The sequence below is a fragment of the Nymphaea colorata genome, chromosome 4 (genome assembly GCF_008831285.2).
Source record: "Nymphaea colorata isolate Beijing-Zhang1983 chromosome 4, ASM883128v2, whole genome shotgun sequence".
Lineage (NCBI taxonomy): Eukaryota > Viridiplantae > Streptophyta > Magnoliopsida > Nymphaeales > Nymphaeaceae > Nymphaea > Nymphaea colorata.
Genome location: NC_045141.1, coordinates 23,701,826 through 23,729,655, shown reverse-complemented (window position 1 = coordinate 23,729,655; position 27,830 = coordinate 23,701,826). Strand labels below are relative to the sequence as shown.

The 27,830-nt window shown below is 40.2% G+C and overlaps 3 protein-coding genes across 14 annotated transcripts; all 3 read left to right on the top strand.

Annotated features, from left to right (window-relative positions):
• Positions 1-8,229: 8,229 nt before the first annotated feature.
• LOC116253014 (probable trehalose-phosphate phosphatase F) lies at positions 8,230-14,224 on the top strand. 12 transcript variants are annotated; one of them, XM_031627718.2, is made up of 14 exons: positions 8,231-8,417; positions 9,973-10,099; positions 10,336-10,465; positions 11,001-11,563; positions 11,685-11,825; positions 11,935-12,006; positions 12,117-12,245; positions 12,688-12,744; positions 12,830-12,931; positions 13,025-13,102; positions 13,188-13,257; positions 13,441-13,511; positions 13,725-13,817; positions 13,901-14,224. In XM_031627718.2, the coding sequence occupies exons 4-14, from the start codon at positions 11,267-11,269 to the stop codon at positions 13,952-13,954; spliced, it is 1,164 nt and encodes a 387-aa protein (XP_031483578.1). In that variant the 5' UTR covers positions 8,231-8,417; positions 9,973-10,099; positions 10,336-10,465; positions 11,001-11,266; the 3' UTR covers positions 13,955-14,224. The 12 variants fall into 12 exon arrangements, 11 of the variants coding, with proteins under 11 accessions (XP_031483578.1, XP_031483576.1, XP_031483580.1 ...); XM_031627716.2 differs by having other exon boundaries at positions 10,923-11,563; XR_004172371.2 differs by having other exon boundaries at positions 8,230-8,417; positions 10,336-11,563; positions 13,441-13,644; positions 13,901-13,938.
• Positions 14,225-15,062: 838 nt separating this feature from the next.
• LOC116252979 (uncharacterized) lies at positions 15,063-22,377 on the top strand. Its single transcript, XM_031627652.2, has 13 exons — positions 15,063-15,356; positions 15,526-15,655; positions 15,906-15,984; positions 16,110-16,185; positions 16,262-16,345; positions 16,453-16,557; positions 17,028-17,108; positions 17,205-17,269; positions 19,228-19,297; positions 19,379-19,456; positions 21,641-21,738; positions 21,835-21,970; positions 22,053-22,377. The coding sequence occupies exons 1-13, from the start codon at positions 15,303-15,305 to the stop codon at positions 22,197-22,199; spliced, it is 1,203 nt and encodes a 400-aa protein (XP_031483512.1). The 5' UTR covers positions 15,063-15,302; the 3' UTR covers positions 22,200-22,377.
• Positions 22,378-26,654: 4,277 nt separating this feature from the next.
• On the top strand, positions 26,655-27,545 carry LOC116253483 (auxin-responsive protein SAUR15-like). Its single transcript, XM_031628306.2, has one exon. The coding sequence runs from the start codon at positions 26,808-26,810 to the stop codon at positions 27,318-27,320; it is 513 nt and encodes a 170-aa protein (XP_031484166.1). The 5' UTR covers positions 26,655-26,807; the 3' UTR covers positions 27,321-27,545.
• The last annotated feature ends 285 nt before the right edge of the window (positions 27,546-27,830 follow it).

Genomic DNA, 27,830 nt, shown 5'->3' with positions numbered 1-27,830 from the left:
TACCCAATCCTTGCTGCATCCTCCTCTGCCTGGATGTAACCTTTTATCTTCAAAGGGTTCAACTGCATTCCAGTGACCAACAAAGGCACAGATTGAGGAATGTTGGCGTTCCAGAATCCATCTCCCAGTTCATAGTTTTAGACTCAAGTTGTCAAAGAGAGAGACAAAACCAAGATTTTCATATTAGCATTAAAAGAAGTGTAAGAAAAAATGTCATTATCTGGATTAATGGAAATATCGGCTGAAACTTAGACATAAGTGTTCATCCTCAAATATGGCAAAATGACAAATAACAATGAACAGAAGTGTAAATACGTTCTGGGATGCAGATGTTGACGTAGGTTCAATGAAGTGGGAAACTAAATCGAATCAACGAATCGGCCAGGCTTCCGGTTCGGTGAGTCAACCGACTCGGAAATTCAACTTGAATAATAAGTTGTTTGATCAAATAAAAAGTGGATCAAAATTAAAAACGACTATATGAATGAATGAACCAACGCCACCAAGTCTGACAACCAAATAACGCTTAATTCACCAAGCTTAGTAAAAAGGTACAATATTAAGTGCAGGATGAATATGATAGAACGAAGACTGAGAGAGACGACCAAATTTGGTGCGAGAAAAGAGCACGAAGAAGAGAGATTACTGAAAACGGAGAAAGAAACAAAACATATCAAGATAAAGCACACAAGAGAAAGGAAGAGAGGGTGGAAGATAGTCTCCACCAACAGCAAAGCAACGACGAAGACGAAGAGCTAAAAAGGTCTGTAAAAACACGGTCATTGTGCTCCTCCAAAATCCACCACCATTAACAAGTGAGCCAAGATTGCCGCGTGAAGAGGCAAAGGAAAGACATAGCAGGGAAGTGGGGAGAAGAGAAGCAAGGGGCAAGCGGTGCAAGCTAGGAACATCGAGGGCAGGACCTGCTCAGGTTTTAGTGAAGATAGAGCAACAGAAGGGGCAAAACACAAATAGGCGCCAACATGGCTTGAGTAAAAAATTGGCCATTCCATATAATCCCATCCTTGTTTTCTTTCCTCCCAATGAATCCCGGAGCCAATACATTGGAGGTGGTCGAAATTTCGTGTTGATATAGCCAACAAAGTTAGGCAAAGGCAGTAGTACAGGAAGAAGGGCCAAGGAACGAGAGAGGGAAGCGCTTTGCCCCACCAGGAGTCAATAACAGTAAACTGAAAAACTCAAATGCTTCAACAGGATGACAGATGCTCTTAGTTTTTCTTATTTTGGTTTGCTTTTATTCAACCCACTTAACAATTGTAGAGCCCCATGTCAGGACCGGTCCGAAACCCACAGTAGCAATCACATGGCCCTTCTGTACCTTTCCACTATGAACGATCACTTCATCCGAGGGATGGAAGCTGCACTGGTCATTGGCCAAATTTGATTAATTCTTTCTCCTTAGATTTGCGTACATATTTCTATGACATCAATTATCCTTTGGTTTGCCTGCATATTCATACTGATGCACTCCATCGAACTCTTGTTGCAGCTGAATGTCAGGAAGAACATCGTGCAAGGATAGGCATCAACAAACTCGCTTCACCAAGTGCAGCTTTAATCACATTAGGAACACAACAAACAACAAAACGAAAACATTTTCTTGCCATTCATCTGAATGCTGAGATGACCCCTATCATTTCTCGATTCTGTTTCTATGCTACTACTAGGATGACTAAAAATGGCTTCCCATCACCAGACAAGAGGCACCAGATGTGTGTGCATGTGGCGTGCTTGTGCATGGTATGTGGAAACCAATGTGAAAGTCAGCTTTCATTAACTAATCGAACCTCATTACTATGCTTTTGCAAAGAGTTATCCATTTCCATTCCAACAAAATATTATGTTATTCTTGAACCATACTTGCACGGTTGCACCAGCAAAGCGCCGGCAGCATCACCGAGAAGAATGCAGGTGCGCCTATGAGGCCAATTCACATAATGAGAAAGCGCATATGCCCAGTGACTAGAACATTTTCACAAGCATCACCTGACGATTGGAACAAATTGTGAAATGTGACTTCTATGACTGTGGAGAAAGAGAGAAAACAATTAAAGGATGCGGAGCTGAAATTTATGGCATCCAGAACCAAAATACTTGGTTACTATAACAAGGCCTAACTAACAGAAACCCACTGCATGAAGCCATCATGTCAAAAGGCAAGCTGCATACTTCTACAATCAAGCTTTCAGTGGAGCTACCAGTGACAACATCACAAATAGCATAAGAAATTTCCTTTCCAGTTAATTTGAATGTCATGATAGGTCTATTAATCAACAATCGGTTAAGAATCAATCTCTTACTTCGATCATGCGTTCAATTTTCATATATAATCAGGTCATTTTGTTCCAAAAGTAATCAAGTTTGTAGTTCAACTATCTTTCTAGTCCATATATCAGAATCGAGGTCTAAACCGAGTGCTTCTTGTAAGGAAATATAACAAGCATAAATTTTTAAAAAATAATTAGGTTATTGGCAGTAATAGTTTTGTTCGGTCATTTGCCCATCAATATTGCCTTCCATAGACAACCAATGAAAGTGCTATAGAACTTGTGACTACTGAGAAGAAGAAATACCATATAGTTTGAATTAAATATTCTATGCCTCATCCTTCCTTATTTTTGACAAAGTTCCATTGAGAAAGTGCAGAAAATGTTGCCATAAGGAGCCGTTTGACAATGGTAACAACTTTCTTGAAAATTGGGGCAGGTCAATTAATGCTGTGTTTTGTGAACCTGCCGTAATCTTTGGACAAATATCTAGAACAAAAAGAAATTATCCCATTACTAAAGTGCCCCTAATTCATCTTTTCATGATTATGTGCTTTTACTCAGGCACATAACCTTGTATATCCAGTGTCACATATCCACATATTGTTACACAAGATCTGAACTATGGTTTGCCAAGAAACCTTTAAAATCTGATATCATTGAAAGCTACAAGATATTGACGTTGATGCCAATGTGATTTCTAATGATAAACCTCCATTAAAAGTCCAATTACCAGACACGGTTAAAGTAAGCCATTTCCTATTGCTTGCCATGTATTCCACATTGCATATCAGTGTATATGTGTGTGGGTGGGTGCATGCACCTGCAGACAAATGTGTCTGAATAGGAAAAAAGAAAAAATTTGCAATGCTCATAATTCAAGTCCTTTTGTTACATGTATAGCTCTTTAATTAGTGAAAAAAGTGTTCCCTCAGACATCATATAATCCTTACAAAAAATAAAAATAAAATAAAATCGACTCTTAAAGATCAATTTTTTGTACCCACATGCATCATGGAGAATCGAGGAGCCAATATAAAGTCTATGCTCCTCCATCTTCCTTTAAGTGAGCGCAGCTGTTCGAAAAATGGCTAACACCCTCATTGCTCTTCGAATATAAGGCTGCTTTGAGACGTGGATGAATTATAATACATCCGTCAGCTTGAGTGTCACATGTTTCACTGTTTAAAGTGTCAAAAAACAACACCTATAGTAATCGAATAGAAAACACACCTCAAACATGTTAAAATTAATCGAATAGAAAACACACCAGAAACATGTTGGACTAGCTATGCTATGTCCTTTGGGCCCCTCCCCTATTTCCTTGTCACTAAGGTCTAAAAGAGTTGATGACAAAATGAATAGAAATCAATAACTAGTTGTCCACATGTTACACCAGCCATTACACAAGCTATGCTAAACTCTTAAATGCATTGGCACGACACATGCGGATCAAGAAAAAACTTGTTTCTTGCGTCACCCCCATCCCATCACCGACTGCAATTACATAAGCATGTGTGTATAATCGCATAAATAATTAGTAAAATAAGATACAGACAAAACAGAGGCGTAAAGTCGAGAAGTCCTCTGTTTAGTTGCCTGTAAGGGCCTCGAATTGTATGTACTTGGAAGAAAAGCTCCTCGATCTTCATAAAGAGAGTTGGACTTGCATTCTGTTTAGGATGAAAGCGTGAGTGAAATTTCACCTGCATGCATGTTTTCCAGGCTATATCAAACACGGACAGCCCAAAATTGCAGAGCACTAAATCGCCAAGCACCTGCTTAAAAGGTGAAAAATGTCATGACCTTGACATTTTACTATGCAAAAAATGCCCTCGTGACAGTGGCAGAACCAAGATTTTTCATTCCTGGGGTAGGCAAACACAACTTTGGTGTGGTGTGGGCACTACATAAAATTATTTTAGAATCATAACAATGTGAAGTTAACACATTAAAATATTTTTTTTTTTATGGGCTGACGTGGGCAGTGGCCCACTGCACCCAGCACTGCCTGTGACCGAAAATGAAAATTGATAAATCATGAGTTTCTTGCTTTTCTCTCTTTTATTTATGCTTTTGGATACGCCTTCCACTTTTCAAGATTTTCACTCAAAATTTCTCGGTGATATACGGAGATTTTCTTTTAACACTGTTCTTCCTTGTCTGATCGACCTCTGGTTCTCTAGTACAAAAGTTTGGTCATTATTGACTCGTATGACGCGCATTTATTTGCCTACGATTGCATGTACCTGGTCAGGTGGGTCGTGAGCTGAATTTAAAGGCGTTTTAAGTTTAAAGGGAGTGAGTGAGTGAATCATTCAACACCCGGGCCCTTCATGTTTCGTCGCATTAATTAAATCATTGGAAAGACGATCATAATGCTAAAATGTTGGTTTCTTAGGAACTTTACATACACCAAAACGACGCTAAGAACAAGACATGCACCTCCCAATCAGTAAGCCAGCCATGATACATTCAAAAAAACAGAAAAGAAACTCGAAAGATTTTTCCTTCATCACAAGTGCCACCGATCCGCCTCTTCTGCTTAACCATTTGCCCAGCATCAAGCAACCATCTGTCGAAAAGGACAAGGGAATCGCAAGAAAGAAACCAAAGTTTGAAGCTGCTCTGATCACTAGTTTAATGGCGCCTCTGCTCAGTACCGAAATCCGAGCGACACCGGCGACGGGAGGTGTAGCTCTCACACGCAGCAACGCATTTATCGTGCCCCGAAGAAGGCGGCGCCTCCAGCCCGACCGCACCACATGGCATGCTAGGGGAAGCACAGACAGAGAAGCTGGGCTCTACCCCCATCGCTCGAAGACGCAGCTTCCGTCGCACTCAGCCCTGCCCATCACGTATCTATCGCTCCATGACAAGATGCCGGCACAGAGAAAGCATGCATAATAACTTCCTTGAATTATCTCGTGTTCAGTGTCTTCTTCTCTACTATGTCAAAGGAGCCACCTATTATATGGATTTATGCATGCATTATCAGATAAACCTGTCTTATCTTTAATTCCTCTCTGAAAAGGGGAAAATATATATATATATATATATATATATAAACAGTTGTCCGTATACTGTGCTAAATGATCTCAGCCGTTGATCCTGATTGCAGGATGATCCGGAAGCTCACGTGTATTTGATGTTGCCGATCTGCACCTCCTTAACCTTTAAGTTAAGAGACGGTAGATTCCCCTCACGTGATTCTTATCCAACCACATGAGGCCCGGATTCTGGATCCAGATACAAATAACAGGTAATTCTGATAAGTAATCATGGGTGGATAGGGGTGAACAAGGAGTCGCTAAAGAATCAAGTCATTTGCTTAACTAGTCCAACTCAAGCTCATGAGTCGACCAGTTTAAATAATCGAGTTGAGTTCGAGCTCAACACGTAACTCTTGAGTCAAGATCGAGCCTTAATCGAGTTTGTTGAGCCTTAATCAAGTCGATATATTCAAAACGAGTTTATGAGTTTGTTGAGTCGTAATCAAGTCGATATATTCAAACGAGTTTACGAGTTTGTTGAGCCTTAATCGAGTTGAGCTCGAGCTCAACACGTAACGATGAATACTATTTCTATTCAAACGAGTTTGTCGAGCCTTAATTGAGTCGAGCTAGAGCTCAACACGTAATTGCGAAGTCAAGCTCAAACTGCTTTCGTCGAACTATTCTCGAGCCGTGTCGAGCTTGAGGTTTCATTAGTCAAGCTGAGCTTGAGCTGATTGAACTCGGGCTTGACTCGGCTCGTGTTCACCCATATGAATGGAGTTAAGGGGGGAACTTATAGGGGCGATGGCCAACTTTAGATTTTGTAAAACAAAATTATAATTTATAAGCACGTTAAATCATTTTAGTTAAGCTTTTATTAAAAATCCCCCCCCCCCCCCCCAACCCAAACACCCACGTACAAAAAAAAAAAAAAAAAAGATGTATGCTTAATTAACAGCCTTCTCTCTTTTTTAATTCTCCAGTGTTTGTTAGGTACATGCTCAAGTACATTCATAACAATAAATTTACTTGGAAAAGAATCATTTATAGACAATTTGTCAAAGAAATTTTGTAATTTAATCCAATTTATCGAAACCCTATAAAATTTGTTTACAGACAAGCAATAGACACGATTGTCTAGATGAAGCAGTGTGTGGAATCGAGTCAGATTTTGTACTAAGGAGGACCCAACTTGGTGTTAGTCCATGTCCCACTACATTCCCACAAGGATGCCTTCTCTTTTCATACAATTCCTCTTCCAAAGTATGTGCCTTACCTACTCTCTGAATGCAACTTGTGAAGAAAATAAATAAATAAATGAATAAATTGTTGGGAAGAGAGGCAAGATGCGAGATGGCAACTCCTTTTCTTTACGTCATTTATAACATCTACAGTTCTGTCATCTTCTCCGTTTGATGCATTTATTTAATTTTAAAAAGTATCCACCGGCTGTTTTCTCACCGCAAATTTTGGTCTATTTGTTTCCTTGGAATTATTGTTATTATTATCTTACGAACGTGTCTTGCCGTCGGAAAAACTTTCAGTTGGCTCATTTTCAATTTTAAAAAGAAGAAGACAATCTCAACTAAATAAATAAACCTGAGTTGATGATGCTTTCCTCATTATCCCAATGTACAGACAAAACTTTAATATAATTTGAATTTGATTATGAAGGGATGATTTTCCAGTTATATATGTATATATAAGTGTTGTGAGAATTCATTCCGTAGCTGTCGATTCACCGAATAGCTGCGAAATGTTGAACAATTATTGAATGAATTGTCACATCACGATTCAGCTAAACCAGCTGTGAATTGGAGAAAAAGTTAGAAAAATCAAAACAAAAATTATTAATATTATATAAAACGAATTAATACATGCTACTCTTCAATCGGCTGCTAAAACAAAGAGGCTCATTAGGATGGATTTTGATAATACTGGCATATAAATACGTGAAAAAAAAAAAGTTTGACTTGAATAATTTTAAAACAGAAAGGTAATGTTGGATGACAGTGTAAAAAAATTTTTTCTAGAAGCAGAAAAATCAAAATGAGTCATCCAAACATTTTAAAAAAACTTTTTTTTTTTTTTCACAAAACCCATTATTTTGTCAAAACGGGTTTGAGGGTGTCATCGAGACGCGCGATTTGACATGCCCCATCTTAAAATGAAGGTCACGTCAGTTGACGTTGAGTGTGTAAGATGCACTTAAGCACCCCTAATGTGTTTGATAGCGCACTAATGACATTACCCAAAATAATGAATACTTCAAGAGTCAACAAAGTAAAACTCTGGGTTATTATATTTAACTTGATGTAAAAATGAAAACATACATCAAAACATTGTAGAATCATCAACAACTGAGAATAACATAAAAAATGAGTGGCCGCTGCCCAAGGAAAGAAAAAAGAAAAGAACCACCAACTGTATCTCTTGGAATTTGTGAAAATTTTCTAAGCATCTGTGAAACTGACACTTTCAAATGTCCCTGGGCACCTAACCCCTTGTGTTGCAATATTTGGCTGAGAAACTGGCAGTGAATTGAAATGTCCCTAGAGAAAGTGGACGTATGGGGTAAGGGTTCTGTCGTGGCACCGAAAACGGAAGCGGGCATGTGATTTGGGGCCCTTTGCCAGCTGTCCTGCAGTGGGACGCGAGTGCGTCTGATGTGGCAGTGTTCCTAACGCCATGTCTCGAGCAACGTGGCAACAGTTTGGGCACGGGTTCCATCCACGCTGGCAGACGTACCCTGCCACGTAGACCCACTTCCTACAAACGCTACAGGCTGTTTATGATGGCCGTTGAAGACCGGAAGAGACAAGAACCAGAGGGAGATGATGAGATGACGCCGTATTTCCCACCAACGTTAACGGAAACCGAAAGTTTCTCATTATTTCGTTTCCAATGGTTTGGTTACTTTTTTTTTTTTTTTTATCGACTCGAGAAGGTTTCCAATTCCAACACGAGCGTTCGACCACGGGAATTGGCTCTTGCTGGCACGTCTTCTTGCCCTACGCGGACGACCATAAATAGACGAGGCCAAAAGCACCACCGCCCTTCTCCTCCTTCGTCGTCTCTCCCCTTTTGTTGTTTCTCTTCTCCGTGGGCGCTCATTGAGATTCCATTTCTGAAGGTATTCAGGCAACACTGGATCGCCTTTCTCCTGCTCCTTCTTCAACGTTTATTTAGCATTGGTTAAATCACTTCAGTGTGTTGTTTTGTCCTGTTGGTTGTTGCTTCTCCCTTCTGTTTGTTGTTGTCCTTATCTGTGAGTCTTGCCATGTGAGACGTTTCTGATTTTCGGTGCTGATTGAGTTAGTCAATTTGTTGGTTGTGGTTAAAAGACGAAGCTTGCCCAGTGAACCATTATTGATGTTCGTACCATGAACAAGGGAGTTTCCTGTTCATGCTGTGTTAATACAATCTGTGGGTAGCCTCTGGAATGGAATCCTATGATGGGTATTGTTTTCTTATTGCGGGGAAGAATGAGAGCTTTGCTGTTGCTGTGCTATTGAGTCTGTGAGTGCTTCTCTGGAATGGAATCCTATGAATGGGGTCTTCTTTTGTCATCACCGGTGCTTTGTCACTACTCGGTGTTACGACGTTGTTGTTGCTGATTCACTATCATCACGGTTAAATGTTGCTTTCTCCATTGCACCTTTGGACCATGAATGGTTTCTCCTTTCTTTTTCTATGATTTGGCTGTCAGCCATTATTTGCCATCCTGTTGTGTTTGTCCTCGTTAAAGTTATCTGCATGGCCTGCAGACTGCACAAGTTTATGTCAGTTATTGGGTTTTTATTATTGAAAAAGTTATTGTTATTGTAAAGTGGTTCTAACGTAGAATCACACTGCCGACATGACCATTTATGGTATGTCGCCTTTATAGACTGTTTGTGTTCTATGACGATGGGATCATCTCGACCATGTGTCCCTGTTTTCTTTTCTCTTACCGTTGTCCATCACATTTCTGTTCGTTCATTAACTGTTTGACCGGTCAAATAATGGCGGAGATCGTTTTTTCTGTTGAAGGGAATGTGATCTACCTGAGATTCCTGTATCTACTTGATATAGAGCAGAAGGTAACAAATATCCAAGTCGCAATCGTGTATAAGATAATGACAAGTACATACCAAATCATCTCAGTTTGGTTTCTTCTTATTGTACCTTTTCTCCAATGGAGAAAAGAAAGTGCAGAGGAGGAGAAACTGTTTAAATTCTTGGTAGCTCATCTTTGAACACTCGAAGGAGAACTTTTGCATATTTAAAGATCTAGGTTTGGTAACCAGATTGACAGTTGCGACTTAATTTTGACACTCCTAGTCCTATGTGGATTTCTGTTAGTTGGTGATAGTTGACGGTGCTTATATGTTAATTTTCCCTAGATATATCTGTGACTGTATTATTCTCATGCATCAGGCAGATCCGTTTCTTAATGTATTCTTTTAGTTCCGTCACAATATGTATATTGTTTGTGGCTCATTATTTGTTTTATTGGGATATTTTTATTGTTGAAATCTGTAATGTAATCCTTATTAATTTGACATGGGTTGCCACACTACATTTCTTTCTCTTACTCTGGCAAAATATTTTGTAGGTTAACTGGTTCTCTTTTTTTTTTTTTGTATTTTTTTTGTTCTTGTCTCCTTGAAGCTTGAGTCAGATTCATTTGATGTCCTCTGGTGCAGGCAAACAATTTGTGATAATGAATATCATGTAAGGGACATTTAGCGTTTACCTAGATCAGCTGTCAGTTAAATTTGCGATAAAGAAACCTGTTGGTGAATTGGGACGTTTGCATTCTTCAATCGTGAGGTATTCTTGGCCCTGTTGGATGCAATATTTGAACAGATTCTCTTGTCCTTGCTTACATTAATAATTTACCAACAGTCCCAACTGTTGATACCGGTCGGTTTTCCTGTCCTTTGATATCATGAGCTTCTTCTCTCTGCTCCCTTTGTGCTCGGCTGTGTGCAACCTGTTATTTATTTATTTATTCAGAAAACATTTTCCTCACTGTCTGCCTGAAACCAAAAGTGACTGTATTTCAGCTGTGGTGGTATGAGTTGGACTGGTCATTCTTCATCTTTCTTTTGAAAGTCGGAAACTTGGATGATGGTAATGTGGGCTTGCTAAGGAGCGTCCTAATTGCATTTGTTGGTGATGATTCAATTACTCACAGTATGCAATTTCTTTTCTCTTTGGGCTGTTTTATTCACCTGAAAGAATTTTCCATTTGCATGCCACACTTGCTTTGCCTTTCCTTGGTGCAAGGCAAAATCCCTGGCGTCAATGATAAAGGCAGCCTTAAAAATGTTGGCTGAAGGAGGTAAAGTTTTCTTCTTGAAAAAGGAAAAGAAAATGGTAAGCTTGCAAGCGTTTTGCAATGCTTGACAAATTAATAGGGAAAAGGAATGGAAATTTTGCCCTCACCCAAACAGGGCCTCTGCAAATTGGATAATTTTCTTTGGCTGCAAGGTGTTTCTTGGTTTTAGCTCAATTTTCTCCATCTTACTGGGGCTTTCCGTTGACCTGTATATTGCTTACTGACTACAGAAGATTGGTGCATTTTGCCTGGAATTCTGACTTTTAAAGTGCTTTGAGATCTTTGCTTTTATTTCTGTTATGGAACGTGTAGTTAAGCACTGGACTTCTAGGGAGGATCAGGTGTGCGTGTGATTTATGTCATCACAAGCTGCAATTTCAAATTTCTCAGGAAAGAATTCTCTCTGTTGTTCAACATATGTATCTGGGGTGAAGCATTTGATTCTCTGCGTGCATTGGTTGTGAAGGCATGCACACTGTCAGTTTCCAAGAGGCTTCCTTTTGATGGGCTGCATACATAACCAAAGCAAGAAGAAGAAATTGAAGAGGTGGTTCTTTATAGATAAAAGGGTTGGATAAATATCTGGACACCAGCAAATTCGACCTGACCATCTGGCGCTGGAACTTATCTGGAGAAAGCCTTGAAACCTGGATGAAATGGACCTTAAATCAAACCATACTTCACCTGTTCTTACAGATCCTGCTCCATTAACCAAGTCAAGACTGGGCATTCACTCATTGCTTTATTCTCCACCAGCCACATCATTCCCTTCCATACTATGTCGGTCAATTTCGAAGAAGAAAATAACTCCGAGCAAACTTGATGATGCTCTTGCCAGTGGTTTGCTTGATTCAATGAAATCTTCCTCACCTCCAAGGAAATTTTTTGCTAAGGATTTTAGCTTTGAAATTGCAAAGTTGGATGGGGTTGATGCAGCATATCATTCATGGATGGTAATTTTTCTGGTTATCTGAAACTTCAAGATGATTTAACCATTTGTCTAGAAGTAGCCAGAATGTGTCATTAGTTCTTTAGCATCTCTGTGTTGTTGACAATATTTAAACTTTTGTTCAGCTCAAACACCCATCAGCCTTGAGTTCGTTTGAGAAGATTGCAGACTCTGCCAATGGAAAGCAGATAGCTTTGTTTCTTGACTATGATGGGACATTGTCACCAATTGTTAATGACCCTGATCGTGCTTTTATGTCTGATGCAGTATGTTTTTCCTTCCAACTCCTGATAAAATTTTGTGAATACAGTTAGCGCTTCTGTCATGACATTTTTCTGTTCCTTGTGCTTTTTCCTATTGGTTTTCAACTTGTAGATGCGTGATGCTGTAAAACAAGTAGCAAAGTGTTTTCCAACAGCAATAATTAGTGGAAGATCCCGTGATAAGGTGTGTATCTCTGCTACCTTTAACCCTTTTTAAAATTGCGAGCAATGTTTCTATACTGCTCTCATATGATGCATCGCTCTGACTTGGGTTATCCACTAAAACCATTTCAGGTATTTGAGTTTGTTGGATTGACTGAACTCTATTATGCTGGGAGTCATGGGATGGATATAATGTGTCCTTCTAAACATTGTCCATTTGTACATATTCATCCAAATTGTGTTAGGTTGACTGATAACACGGTGAGCGTCCCTAACTTCTAAGCAAATACTGACTTCGTGTTCCTTTTTGTCATTCCTGTTAACATGACCTCTTTGTTGATTATTAAGTACACTTGGAAAATGGTGCATTGTAAATATGACCTGAAAAATAAATTCCAGAAACTTTTTTGTGTCACTAGAAACTTTTGGATTGTAACTTCTAGTTTGGGGATTGTCCTTTTCCAGAAGACTACTTCTCCTTTTCTGTACCGTATATCATGGTGCAGCATGGGTAGTTACTGGATTGCAATCTGTAGTCTTCTCTTAAGTGTTTCCAAGTCTAGGAATCTAACTCAAGGTTTTGTACACTTTTCATAAAAATAGATTAGCCTGCAACTTTTGAAAAGAAAAATCATGTACTTATGATTGTAGTTATGGGAGAGTACTGTTCCTTATTTGACTGGAAGCCTGTATTGATATGCAGGGAAAGGAAATTACTTTGTTCCAACCTGCTAGTGAATTTTTACCTCTGATTGATGAGGTATGATGTATGTTCCCTTTTAGCATTGAATTTTGATTTCAGCTTTTCATCTAGTTTGCTTTAAAGGTCTTCTTGTTCATGTTAGGTTTTTAAGGTGCTTATTGAGAGCACAATAACAATTAAAGGTGTGAAGGTAGAGAATAATAAGTTTTGTGTGTCGGTACACTATCGGCTTGTGGAAGAAGAGGTAAGAGCTTGCCCATCACCATGTCTTTTATAATCACCACAAGAGTTGAGATTGTGTAACTAGATATTGTTGATATTTGTTTGGGCTGCGCAGAAATGGTCAAAAGTTGCACAATGTGTTGATGATGTACTAAGTCATTACCCTCGATTGAGACTAACCCATGGGCGAAAGGTACTTTTCTTGGATCAAGGTCCATTTTGAATTGACCATCATATTTATATGAATGCGTCTGGCAGTTATGAACGTAATTTTGTAGGTTTTAGAGGTCCGTCCAGTGATCAAGTGGGATAAGGGAAGAGCAATTGAGTTTCTACTTGATTCATTTGGTGAGTCTTCAAAATCACACCTTTTTATTTGTTCTGAAGAGAATGGTTCTTCATGCAAGGCTTTCAGAGTGGGTGGGTCCTGTTGTTTCAAGTCATGCCATCTTATTTAATGGGATCTGATCCTCCTTAACTCGAGGCTTGCCCAGAGATGGGTGTTACTTACGGAGCTCCGTGTTGATGCAGGTCTTGGTAATCGCAGCAATGTGCTTCCTATATATATTGGAGACGATCGTACAGATGAAGATGCTTTCAAGGTAATTGATCTGAGGCTTTAATTGACTGTTCCTTATGTCGTTTACTCATTTTGGAGGTGGCATGGGAGAAATCTTGAAGGCATGGCTCTCAGAACGTTGCCAAGCTAAAATTCTGGGCGGTTGGATGTACCAGGTGTAGCATATTGGCGCCTGGAATTTTCTAGTCAATGGGTACCAATCTTCTTGCTTACAATCCTGGTATTTGTAATTCAGGTTCTGCGCAAACAGGGTCGAGGTTGCGGCATTTTAGTGACATCTGTGCCCAAGGAAACGAATGCTTTTTACTCCTTGAGAGATCCGGATGAGGTAACCATCAGTTCAGCAGTACACGAAGTCTTTCCTCACAGTCATTAATATCAAGGTAAGCAGTATATATGGTTTTCTTCCAGGTGATGCATTTCCTCAAGAACTTGGTTCGCTGGAGTAAGGGAGCTCGTGAATGAAGAATTTTATCATCATATTCTGTCCATTGTACATGTCAGTAATATGTCGTATCAAATTTATAGATTGGGGTGACGAAAGAGATAGATATCACCGCCCATATTACCAAGCTGCCGTCTGTCTGCAGCTGCTTTTTTGCACCCCTTTGTTCTATATGTAAAGTATAAAGTTAATACACAGTTGTCAATTCTTTTCGTTGTATAAACCATTCTTTTGAAGTTTTGGCAGTGTTCAAATTTTATTCTATCAATTCATCAACAGATGCACCTTTTTGCTTGCACCTTTTTGCTTGTCAGGAATGAAACCCTCCAGCTTTTTTTTCACCTGTTATCCATCGATTGAGTAATTCACCCGTATTGATGCGGTCATTATTCAAGTTGGGAAACGAATCGACTGTGCTGTATTCAGGGTTACGTTGGGATGCAGCCGAATACCAACGTAACATTTGTCATTATCATGTCGATATCAGCGGGAAATTTGTGCCGGAGCTAGATTTTTGGAATTGAAGAATCTCCAGAGGTGCCAGTCAAGCTAAAATAACAAGCTGTTGTTACTAAACCCCGCCCATTTCTTCCCCACTGCACCGCGCCCGTTGCCAATTATGATTTAGGGGCAACTAATGGAGGCCAATAATGGGTTTCGGGGCGGCGCTTTCACTTCCTGAGCGCAATGTGGTTTTTCTCCATCACAGATTCAGATCCAAATCCAGATAATGATAGATTCAAATAATAGGTGGGCACTGCGCAGAGATCCAAGCCCCTTTATCCATTTCTCCCATTAGCTAAATTTCACAAATCCATCATTTACAGTTTAGAAAAACAATAATCCAGATAATGATAGATTCAAATAAGGGTGGGCACTGGGCGGATGTTTTTAAGATATCGAAGCCTCTCTATCCATTTCTTCCATCAACCAAATATCACACAGCCATCATTTACAAAGTTCAGAAAAAATAGTGCTTATGAGAATGATCGACTCATCACCGCTTCACCCACCCGACCAGTTATCTTATGATATGATCATGAGCTTGTATTAAAACACCCAGTATTTGGTTCAGAACCCAAAATTCCATAGCCTCTAAAGAGTAATTAACCAGAAATCTTGTCCTTGGGAGAGTTTTCGTTGCAAAATTCACACGATCAAGCAATCTTTGATTAGTTCATCATTCTAACTATCCACATCTTCATCATCGAAGTTGTCGCCCTCTATTGGCTGCCGTCCATCGTCAAGGATAGACGGTTACGCTCAGTTGTAACAGGCCCTCCAGGCGGAGGGTTCACCGAAAGTAGTGAAGTAGAAGAGGGAGCAACGATCGCAGTTATTGAAGTTTGAATCTACCACAAGCTCACGATGTTCGCGTCTTCCTCATCTGCGTTCTTCTCCGTCTCTCCAAAGCACATTCAGGTTCTTGTCTGTCACTCTGTTGACTGTTCCTCCTTGTCCTCTTCTTCTTCTCTTCTTCTTCTTCCCATTTCACGATCGAAAATCCGGTGCCGGAAATTTCGAGATAAGTTTCGGGACTTTCATTTATTTGATATCTGTGGGATTGTTGGTTCCTTCGATTTCTTGGCAGGAGAGAAGCAACCGATGGTCGTTCCTGCGGGCGAGACCCAGTCTCTCACTCAGGCATCAGCAGCAACTTCCTATTTTCTTCATCACAGCTGCCGCATCTTCGTCCGCCAATGCCTCTTCTATCGAAGCCGGTAAAGCATCTCTCTCCCTCCATCACTTGGATAGCGCAACCGGTTGGATTGGGTGGCGTGTTGTAGCCACGTTCTCATTTCCATTCGCGGAGGGTGCTATCCTGATAATATTTGGGAGGAGTGTTGATGTAGAGTGGTGTTGATCTTGATATTAGGGGTGCCATTAGTAGTTTTATGAGGCCTTGTCCCCATCTTCTCCCCTCTCCTCTTTCTCTCTCTCTTTTAAATGAAGTGGATGGAACTGTTTCAGCACCGATTACCGAGCTTGACGCAGTCTCTGCGTTCAGTGAGATCGTCCCTGACACCGTTATCTTTGATGACTTCGAGAGGTGAACCTCATTTCTGACTTTATGCTTTCAACTGTGAAAAACTCGTGATTGGTGTGGCAAGTTTTCTTGATACTAATTCACTACATTGGTCGGTGGCAATGGCGAACGTATCTTGCCATCGACAGGTTTCCACCAACAGCTGCCACGGTTAGCTCTTCCCTGCTATTAGGAATCACCAGCCTCCCGGATACCAAGTTTAAGGTGGGCCACGCAATCGCTCGGTTTCTATCTCCCCGCTATTTCGTTGGTTGTGAATATTTACTCAAATGGGGTGCAGAGTGCTATAGAAACAGCTCTTGCAGATGGACAATGTTATGCTAAGGATGACCCCAAGGATCGACTCGGTTGTTTCTTTAATAAGGTCCGCTGATGGTGATTTGATCGGATTTCGAGCTCATTCTTCTGTTTCAGAAAGTGGGTTAAAACTATCAACAAGTCTGTCAACTGTTTAATCTTATGTTTCTATAGGCACTTGTCAATGTTGGGGCAGAACTTGTGAAAGAAGTGCCTGGCCGTGTGTCGACTGAGGTGGATGCTCGATTGGCTTATGATACACATGGAATTGTAAGGAAGGTATGTGAGAATTTAAGGATGGTCGATTCATGAACTAGATTTTGCATAAATTATAGCTTCTCGTCACATACAGCAGATTTCAGTTGGCACACCTGAAGGTATCAGAAATTTAATCATGTTGCGTTCTTTAACTTGGTGGAGTAATATTACTTGCAGCATTGTTGTCATAGTTAGTGCAGATTTAGGTTGACTGCTTTTTTGTGTTTTCTGTTTTGCCATTGCCGAGGGTCATTGCTTCTTTGACATATTTATGCATGTGGCGCTAGTGGTGTGTTCTTCACTTATATACTTGGCAATCACATATTATGGATCTTGTACCTCATACTGCACCTATTAGCACCCAACCACTAAAGATTCTCTCTGGCTCCACCAAAACTTACGGCCCTATTCTTAATGTTGCTGTTACTAGGGGTTGTATTAAGTGAAAGGAGTATATACTTAGTCAGACTTTCGATTTTTTGTGTTCCCAGGTACATGAACTGCTAAAATTGTATGCTGAGGTTGAAGTTCCTCAGGACCGTCTCTTGTTCAAGATTCCTTCAACATGGCAGGTAAGAAACACTGTTACTTTATCTGTGCAAGTGCCACTCGGTTCATGCTTCTTGTTTTTTTTTCTACTGATGTTTGTAAGTTGTTTTTTGAATTAGGGTATTGAGGCCTCAAGATTGCTGGAATCTGAAGGAATACAGACACATCTTACATTTGTTTACAGGTACTATTTATACATAAACAATTTCAAACCAGCAGGCTTGCATTTCCATTGTTGTATCTCAGGATTTATCTTAAGTCTTTATTCAAAACATAGTGCCTCGATTATAAGGAAACTGAACAGTGATGAAGGGTCAGAAATCTGTTCCACTGGCAACCATCATGATTTCTGGTCTACAAGTAATGCAACAAATGCATAATCGTAGTAGCAGAATCACCTTTCCTTTGTGCTTTCTAATTCAGAACTAATAAGTATCTTGCTTCTTCCTCAGTAGGAGGCAAAGTTCTAGATACGATTAGGTTGTGGTCGTTGGTTCAGTTCTTGAAAATTATAGTTTTTCAGTTAATAAGACTGTCTGCAGCCTGGTATTCTAATAGAAAAACGGCTTCTCTTCTAAAGACTCCGACAATCTGATCTTAGCCTTTCTATTGTCTTGTTGAAAGTGGGAACTGGTGGTATTGAGGTCTACCTATGTAGATATTTGTGATGATTCTGCGGTGTCGGTTACTGCGTCTTTGCCGTTCACTATTGTTCTATGTCACATAGGTACAGGTACGGGTGCGGGTACGGATACCGGTACAGGTACGGACCATTTTCAAAAAATTTGGGTACGGGGGTACGGCCGTACACACACGGGCATATATATATATATATATATATATATATATCAAAAAATTTCAAACAAAATAACATATTCACACATATATATCAAAAAATTGCAAACAGAATCAAATCATGGTCCAAAACACGTATGGAAGTAATTAACATACAATTATACAACGGCTCTACATGCAGCACTCATTCAGTACAACAGCATGAGTGCAACACTCATTCACATGCCCTGCCGGCAAATGCAATCCACATTCAACAATATTCTAAGACAGTGAAGAATGAAAAGGCCTCATATTCTAAGATAGTGAAGAATGAAAAGGAGGCCTTTATTATATTCTCTGAATCTCTGGCTTACCAAGAAGAAGATCAAGTTTATTATGAAAACACACAAAAAAAAAGCTGCAAATCACATTGACACATACAAATAAACACACAAAACACATGAGGAAGTGGCTGGGCTATAAATCGTCGGCTAGCCTCTCGGGTAGAGAGGGAGAGAGATTTGAAACCCTCTCGGGTAGAGAAAGGGCGAGCCAGAGAGAGGGGTGTTGGGTTTTCACTTTCAGGCAATGAGTTTTATGCACACACAACCCGTCGCCGGCGGCGAAGGCAGGGGTGGAGCCGATGAAAATGAAAACAAAAAATGAAAAAGAACGTCACAGTCACCTCCTGCCGTCGCTGCTGTCGTCGCCGTTCCGCCCTGCGTTCGCCGCCCCTGCCGTCGCCTGTCGCCGCTGCTTCGTTGCGGGAGAGAGACGAGAGGTAAAGAGTCGTAAAGGCAGAAACGAAAGGGTTTTATTTTACTTTTTTTTTTAACGTCAAAATGATTTTTAACGTTAAAATGAAATAAACGTTTAAAAAAAATGGACAAAATTGGACTCGATCAATGTTGATCGTGTCCAATTTTGGACGGATACGGCCTCCGGTACGTTGACCGTATTCGGTACGGTCAACGCGTACCGGAGCCGTACCCAGCCCCATACCGGTACCGGTGTCGTACCGGTACCGGTAGGGTATGCCTCCTTTGGAGGCGTACCCGTGTATCATAGCTATTGTTTCATGTCTTGCCGGACACTTTCTTATATATTCGTGGGGAACCTGCATAAAAAGGGAGTTCACTACCTAGTGGTGTCGGATTCCACCTTCCTGACAATTTCTTGTTCCTCTTAAATTTGCTGACAACTTACTGACAGTTTCTTGGTCTTTCCAAAATCTACTAAAGACTTTACCATTCTTCTTCTTCTTTATGCATTCTTATATCTTTCGTGAGCGCACATATTCTCCTGCTTTTTGTGGAGTTCGTTGTTCACTGCCTGATCTGAAGATACACTAATGCTATTAATGTATAGCTTTCCTCAAGCAGCTGCTGCAGCTCAAGCTGGAGCTTCTGTAATTCAGATATTTGTTGGACGACTACGGGTAGCCAGATCTTATTTGGAAGCTCATATTGTATGTGGCCCTAAATTGAAATGGTTATTAATATGAAACATTAATTGACAGGATTGGGCCCGCAATCATTCCACTGACCCTGAGATTGAAGCTGCTCGAGGGAGAGGTGAAGATCCTGGGATTGCATTGGTTTGTTTCTTATGCCATGCTTTTATTGTGATGATTTGGATTTTTCATATTCTTCCCCTGTTGATATTGAAGAGAATCTGAACTGAAGTTTGAGTCGAATAGCTGACACCCATAAAAGGGTGGGTTTCCTTGCGATGTTTCCGTTCCTTTAATTTTCTCTTTTCTTTCTTCTCCAAAGCTTGTATCAATTATTTCAGGGTGTTGGGAGGCTAAGGCATGAAACCAGACTTGGCTTTGGGGTTTTCTTTAAAGACTGCTGCTCTTTGATTATTTTGTGAAATTCAATTTTGTGACCATTTGGAATGTCTTTCTTGTACATAGAATTGCTATTTTCCTCTGTCATGAAAAACTTGCAACTTGAGGTACAATTCTCTAATTTTGCTTCATTATCTTTCTAAATTAGCTAGCTCATATGACATGCTGTTTGAGGCTAATTCTGTCTGACAAATTCACAATAGTTACCGACTTTTTAATATCTCTTTCCAATATTTCTCATTCATTTGTTTGTTCTATTGAATTCCATGTATTTGCTGTAAAAATGTGTTGCACTAGTTCTCTTAACCTTTTCTTCTATACATGGACAACATTTAAAATAGCAGCAAATGGAAGAAAGGATCTGACCAAAATTCTGGCGTTGTGCAATCAAGTAGAAATCACTTAACAGTTGAGAACACTAAAATAAATAATAGCAAGTGCTGAACAAAAAGCTGGAGTTAGCACCTCAATAGAACAAAGTCAATATTTAAAAAAAAAAAAATCAAATCATGCAAGACACAAAGATTGCGTTCTGAAAATGAATGACATACAGAAAAGAAAGAAAACCCCATTGTTGAAAAGAACAAGGAGACAAAATGGAAAATGGTGAAAGTCAATGACAAGGAAAAAGAGGGCTCTGAAACAAGAAAGGGAGAAAACCAACCAAATCGGAAAATTGTTGAAAAGAAGAAAAGTGCACATTAAGAATCTAATTTTAATGAAAATAAAAAAAAAGCCTTAAGATACCCCACCAGAAGGCTGCTGCTGATCGCTGGAGAGCTGCAATCCATTGATTAAGTTAGGCAGCAATTGTTGGAAAATTGTTGTACTCTACTGCAGGTGGGGAAGGAAGATGGGGAAGGAAGAAGAGGGAAGGACATAACCCTTAAGCTTGGAGTTTACAGACCCTTTAAAATTCTACTTAAGAAAATGGGTCGTATCTGGATCAGACCTGGATCTAGATCCAGACATTCACGGTCTGTGAAACGTACTCGCGTCTTAATTTTTGTATACTGACATTGGTACAGGTTCCATGTAAGATGTGTCCTTATGATTATATTTCTAATAGCGTGTTTCTTATATTCTGAGATTGGTTCTGAATGTCCTTTGTTCTGATAACTATGCATATGTTGAGGGTATCTCCTAGCACATTTTTTCTAAATCCTTGCAGTCTGCATGAACTATGCACTGTTCTAAACTTTGATGTCATATGGCCAGCCTTGGTATGCATTGGCATTTAAAGCTGCGACGTACAATTTTAACAGCTCAGAAATTTATGAAAACTGGTAGCTTGCTCTCAGCATGTTCTACTAATGGTATTACCTTGAAATAAAATTTCCCCTTGTGCTTGTATTTCAAGCTGTTGACTTTGTGAGTAGCCCCAAATCTCTGCACTTTGTTTCAGTGAACACGTCTGTGTAGTACAGCCTGAAAATTTGTAGTGAAGAGAATGTTAATCATGATTGTATATTTGGTGCTTATTAACTTGTTTGTTGTTGGTTTGCTGCACGTATTGAATTTTGACCTATTGTCATATTTCTTTCTTTCTTATTGGTTTTCCCACAGTTTGAGATGCTTCCAATTTCTTTCGTCTTTGTTTTTTTTTTTTTTTGGAACAGCTGCCTTAATCTACATGATTAAGCAAGATTTGTACTCATTTTCTAATATCTTGCAGTCTAAATTATATAATAGTGTGCTCTTGTTTGTTTCTCCAAGAGTCCAAAGCTGTATGAATGAGTGTGCAAATGGGATCTGTTACCATGAACCCAGTGCCTACTCATTGATATGAATTCCGTTGAACACAGTGCCTAGAAACTGGTGCAAATCCTGTTCGACATTCACATGAGAGAACCAACTTAAAATGTGAATTAAAAGGAGCGATCAATGCACAAAATTTTCCTCATGATTTGAACGTGCTCTGAGTTGCAGATTTCCAAGGCATACCATTATATTCACAAGCATGGATACAAATCTAAATTGATGGCTGCTGCAATACGGAACAAGCAGGACATCTTCAGCATCTTGGGGTAAGTTTTTTTTTTTTTTTTTCAAATACTTTTAGAGTGTTAAAGCTGTTAAGAAACTGCACTCTTATGTGCCTTTTCTTTGTATTCGATCTGCAGGGTGGACTACCTTATTGCCCCGTTGAAGTTACTACAGTCACTTAAGGAATCAGAAATCTCTCCTGATGAGAAATATTCATTTTTCAGGAGACTCACCCCAGCTGTTTCTAAGGCATTCAACTTCTCTGAGGAAGAGGTCATTTATAGCTCACCTTTTCAATGGTTACACTTCATGTTCCATGTCAACCGAGATTAAAAGCTATGCTTGTTTTGTGCAGCTAGTCAACTGGGATCAACTGACGTTTGCATCTGCAATCGGACCTGCAGCTGAAGAACTTCTTAGTGCAGGTGTTGAAGGTTACATAAATCAAACAAGGCGTGTTGAGGAGTTTTTCGATAAGATATGGCCGCCCCCAAATGTTTAATTTACTGCTTACTCAAAAGTGTGGATAGAATCCAAATGGTTGGATAATTTCGAATAATGGTGGACAGCGATGACTAATTTCTTTCTTGATGGCGAAGATCAAGTTGAGTTGAACGGCATATGGTATCGGAATTTTTGTAAACTGCACTTTAGTTTTAAGATGACTACTTTTTGCTTTAGTTTTGAGACGTAGAAAGCTTGTCTTCAAGTTTCCTTTTTCCTGCTTGGAATCTCCCTTCTCTCTCTCTCTCTCTTTTCTCACTTTGACCGTGAGAAAGCAACGCAAGGGACCGGCCTTACTCATGCAATAGAGGAGAGAGAGAGAGAGATTTGTTGGTGTGCGTGTGCCCATGGGAAATGGGCCGTTCCAATCAAGGAAGATGTGAACACCTGAACGGCCCAGCCTTCCTTACCGGAAAACATGGTTGCAGACACCATTATTGAGTTCTCACTTGCCCGGTCTACCACCTTCACTTCACTAAGGTGTAACGCCCAGAGAGAGAGAGAGAGAGAGAGAGAGAGAGAGAGAGAGAGACTAGTGGTTGAAAGATAGTCCTGAAACATGTGAGGCAGAGCCCATGAAGAAAAAAGATTTCATGGGGGACGCACTTACAATTTTTACAAATTTGACGAGAGGTTTAATCTTATTTTGAAAAAATTTAAGAGGAACATTATATATATTTTTTTCACAAAATACCGATTTGTTTTTAAACTTTTTGAAAATCAAGGAAGGGCCTGTGTCCCCTGGACAGAATTCCTAGTCATTTACCTAAATCTGTTCGTATATGTGGCGTCCATCAACAAACTTGCCTACATTTTTCTGAGGCATTTGATTACCTCTAATCTGATGTGGTTTTAAATCATGGGCATCTAAGATTGAAGACTTTACAGCCAGGTTTTTTCCTCCTTGACTTTATATAAGGACACTGAAAGAGTAAAATGAAAGTAGGAACATGTGGATCATAGGTATGACTAAAGATGTTCTTTAGTTCGATGAATCATAAAATCGACAGCGGTATTTCTTGGATCTGCATATGCAGTTGCGGCGCCATTCTTTTTTCTATAGACATTTTCTAATACTTACAAGGCCCAACTGACAAGGGTTGAGAGAGAGGGAGTTAGCCACTATACCTCTTTTTAAATTGAAACATTTAAAATGGACTTTTATCCTAAGCGTAGAACTAGGACTTTGCTACAATCAAAACGAAAGTACTATAGTCTGATGCACATCCTGACAAGAGTTTGGCAAATATAATGCGAAAACTCTAGGTATATATGAAATAGATACAATTACATGCAACATTATGGATCTCGGGTTGGTCCAAATCATGCATTGGTTTGATCCGATGAAATGAGTTTGGCAATTTGCTTTGTACTAAGCAAATTTCAAAAAAACAAAGGCAATTTCGCGAACAACATTCTTATAATGAAATTTTCTTTAGCTACCAAGCCATCATGCAAATAATAGTAAGGACTGAGTTGCAAAATCATGTAATCAGGCGATTATTTCACAATCTTTGCGACGAAATTGCTCAAGAAAAGGCGATTAATGGTCAAAAATTTAGAAGCGTGTAGCAAAGTGAAGGTGGTGGAAGACGTATATAATTTCCTCACGCCGGAATCAACTTTGGATGAATGCGGGCCACATGTTTAGTTACTTATTTTGAAAATAATACGCTGATTTTGAAGGGCTCCACAACGGGGAATAATATTTTATTGAACCATTAAGGCTGCAAACGGGTCGGGTCCACTATCGAACGTCATCAACCTCCCACGAGGGGGGGCATCTTTTGAATGGAACAAAGAGATTTCTGGAAGATGTCGCGAATTGATTGATGGACATTTAAGATTCAAGATTCGGGTCGAACCCGTTATAGAACCAAACAATTGACTCCCCATTATAAAATTAACAAGTTTTCAATATAAAAAGAATTACACAACGATACTGTTATAGCTAAACACAGAGTCCACACACATGGTTTGTATATTTTGAACATGACCGGGTTGTGGTTTGTCGTATAAATCGGATTCGGGTCCGAACAGGTCGGTTTTTGTCTGGTCTTGCAGAGGCGCAGCCATTGTTGAAAACACTGAAGAAGCTAAGGGCAACTGAAGAAGATCATTATCTTTGTCTTGGGCTCTCGTCATCGCCAGTATTTTCCAAGGAATTTGTCTGAGACAAGGCAAAGTGAGTTCAAACCTGGCGCCATTGCTTTTACACTTTGCCGGCGCGCACACAAAACCTGGCTTTTCTATTAATAACTTGAGAAAGGTCAAGTTTTTTCTTTTCTTTTTTTTAATAATTGGGGATAGAAATCGTGTTGATTCAGTGATTCAGCTCAATCAACAAAAAATATTATTATATATATATAATTTTAAGTAAAAAAAAGCTAAAAATAAGAAGTCTAAAATGTTTGAAAACTAATTTAGAAGTTTAAACCGTGCATGACTCTTGACGTTTTCTACCACCCTCCATTTTTACTTTTAGGCTGGAGTTTGGTGTAGTTCGGCTCGTTAGTTGTCGAAAACAGGAATTAAGTTTCCGTGGATTCTTCTTATAACCAAATGCAAGGCACTTTCGTCTTGAATTATTAGAAATTGGCACATAATCAAGGTTGGACCATTTTGATTTTAGATCCTCTTAACGTTAAAAAAAAAGGAGATGGTTTTTTCAACATATCGATTACGGCTCACGTACTTTTTTGAAAACACATGCATTTAATCTAACTTCCTTCGCTACTCTTTCCACATTTGTCGATGTAAACCATTTTCCTTAACTAGTTTTTTGGCAGCTTCTGATAGCATAAACCACCTTGACAGCAAGAGTCTCCATCCTCAGCCATGGTTTTCATTCTCCTGGTTACGAAAAAGTGACAGATTGGAAAAGCAGGGACAGGTTTGAGAAATTCACCGAATGAAAACAAAAACAATGCAGGGGAAAGCTTTCTCCTTTTAAATCTATATTTAGAAAACAAAGAGGATCCACGTATCCCTAAGCTATAAGGACAGAGAAAAGGAGGTGGCTTCGCCTCTCACGTACCGCGAACTGGTTGAAGTAATTCTTTATAATACGGAGATGGGCTTGACTTTGATTAGATTCAGGGAACATACCAAGGGCGAACAATCTTAGTCACACACCACGAGATTGAGTTGTGTGCATGCAACAAATATGCACTCCCAAGAAGAAAGTAGTGACATTTTAGATTTTTTTTTTTTTTTTTTAAATGCTATGCACATTTTAGTTTTTTAATATTTTCATAATTCTCATTTGATCAGTCTTTCCTTTTCATTTTAATGTGGGAATTTTAGTCATTACACACCCTAAAAACCATTTACCATCTCGACCTTGTAGCCGGCCAGTCAGCCATTCTCCCTCACCAGACATAAATCTAAAGTCTCCCTTAGAATTTTGCGTGCAAAAGAATAAAATGATCATTTTAAGTTTAAGGTATTCCTAATTTTCGTGTTAAGAATTTTAGTTTGAGATATATTTCGATGGTCGTGCACGAGAGTTCTTCGCAAGGCTGCGCCTCTTCGTTTGAAGAATCAAATCATGCATCTACTCTCCGAGACTGCGACACCTTACCCGCCTCCTCAAACTTCCATGGAGGCCCAGTTAAAGCCACCAAAGAAAGGACCAGGTGCTCGAGAGAGAGAGAGAGATGAAGTCTTACGTAGGCATGGTTACGTAGGGATGGATCAAGGAAGAAGTATACCGGAAAGCCCGTGATGTAAGTTGCTACTTTTCAGTCTCGGCGAGCCAAATATGAATGCTCTTCACTGTAGGCGAATCGTGAATTTCCACCGGCTACTTGGAAAGAGACGCCACGGTGCTTCCTTTCACTCTCGCTATCGTCAACGAAGCGAAATGTCACCGGTCTTCGTTGTCCACGCCGGTCGTCATCGCCATTTTATATTCATTGCTTTCGTTACCAACTGTCACATAGGGATCGCGACGACCAAACCATTCTCGGATAAATAAGGTTCAAACTGTTTTGAACTTGAACCAAGTGGAGGTACTTTTCTCCGTCACTTTTTAATTTGACAGCAGGCTGTGGATTTACCTAACAGGAGATTGCCCACGCAGTACATATTGGTTGTTTCCAACTATTCACTTTACTTGAATATATTTCTGCCCCACATTCATTTGAATAAGTATTACCCATGGTTTAAGATCTGTTTGGGTATTGTCGTGCTTAATTTATAAACCTCTAGATAACTTTACATACCACTGCGATCCCTTTTGAGGGGAGAGAGAGGGAGAGAGAGATGACCACGGAAGCATCCCTTGACGACCAAATGAATACACGGGATTTTGTAAATTTTGACCAAAATTCGGCAGTTGAGTAGAATATAGCTGACTGAGCAGCGGTTCTACGACCCACCTTACCTGTATAAAAGAATCATCCCCTCGTGTGTTTTGCTTCCATCTACTTCTGCAAAGGAGCCATCGCCTTCGATGTTCCACAACCCTCCCTGACTTCTCTCCCTCCAGATAAAGAAGCCGGAGTTCTTCTACCGGACGGCCGCCGCCGGCTTCTTCGTCTCGACCGCATAGTTAGAAAAGCAAAGAGATTCATCGGCCAACAATCCGGCCGTACCACTTATAATGATGGAAGTAACAGTTCGTGAAAGGTTTGTGAAGGTATGCAGAACAGTCTGTCCACCAAAGTACGCGAAGTTGGAGAGCAAAGAAGGAGGTGGGCAGGAGCGGAAGCAGGAGAAGAAGAAGAAGAAGTGCGGTGGCTTTGGCGTGGCCGTCAGGAAGGGCTTCACGGCCTTGTACCCCGGCGCTAGCCGCCGGCAGGAGGCGGTGCAGGAGGATGTCCCCAAGGGGCACCTGGCAGTCTACGTGGGCGAGAAGGGAGAGCAAAGATTCCGGTTCGTCGTCCCCGTCTGTCACTTCAACCACCCGCTCTTTCTCGGGTTGCTGAAAGAATCGGAGGAGGAGTATGGGTTCTGTCAGCAGGGGTGCATCACCATCCCCTGCCAGGTCTCCCGTTTCGAAAGCGTGGAGCAAAGAATTGCCGCCGATAAGTTTTCCGGCAGGTTGAGGAGCAGGTCGGGGAGGAGGAGGTCGAGGAAGAGGTGGAACGTCCAGGGACTGTTGGGGAAGAAATGACTCGGTCAAGACCGAGCCGTTTCGATTCGATATTTGTTCGCCAGAGTACTGCTGACCCCTAACATAGTTCACCCGTAAAAAGCCAGGATCATCCGACTCCATTGGCACCGATTTAATCAATTCTGATTCGAGTCGTCAACATCGTGTACATCCATGTCGGTTCACCATTGGTTTTTTATTTTTCACTTCCTGACTGAAAAGCTACTGAAATCGATCATTTTCATATGTCCAATCAACGCTTCGGCTTATAGTGGTCTATCATCATCTTTCTACGCAGAAAAATCTTGCTTCCACACGAATGATGTACAACACGTCATCCAGGGTCTGATCACCCTGGATGTGATTTAAGTAGCGCTATCCCTAAGTTCTTGATTCTAGCAAACGGCCGATCTGAAAATATCCATGGAGGATGGATTCAAGTTCTTCATTCATTCATTCTGCATCATGCACCTCAAATCGATCGGAGAAGGCCACGGGTTTTCAGATGAATCCATGAAATATTTTTCAAAC

What these genes read in the sequence shown, in the direction of transcription:
- LOC116252979 (XM_031627652.2), top strand. Translation starts at nt 15,303, where the DNA reads ATGTTCGCGTCTTCCTCATCTGCGTTCTTCTCCGTCTCTCCAAAGCAC. An exon ending in TCCCGGATACCAAGTTTAAG is followed by an intron (nt 16,186 to 16,261) that starts GTGGGCCACGCA and finishes AATGGGGTGCAG; the next exon opens with AGTGCTATAGAAACAGCTCT. An exon ending in AGATTCCTTCAACATGGCAG is followed by an intron (nt 17,109 to 17,204) that starts GTAAGAAACACT and finishes TTTTTGAATTAG; the next exon opens with GGTATTGAGGCCTCAAGATT.
- LOC116253483 (XM_031628306.2), top strand. Translation starts at nt 26,808, where the DNA reads ATGATGGAAGTAACAGTTCGTGAAAGGTTTGTGAAGGTATGCAGAACA.
- LOC116253014 (XM_031627721.2), top strand. Translation starts at nt 11,267, where the DNA reads ATGGACCTTAAATCAAACCATACTTCACCTGTTCTTACAGATCCTGCT. An exon ending in TTTTACCTCTGATTGATGAG is followed by an intron (nt 12,745 to 12,829) that starts GTATGATGTATG and finishes TGTTCATGTTAG; the next exon opens with GTTTTTAAGGTGCTTATTGA. An exon ending in GACTAACCCATGGGCGAAAG is followed by an intron (nt 13,103 to 13,187) that starts GTACTTTTCTTG and finishes GTAATTTTGTAG; the next exon opens with GTTTTAGAGGTCCGTCCAGT.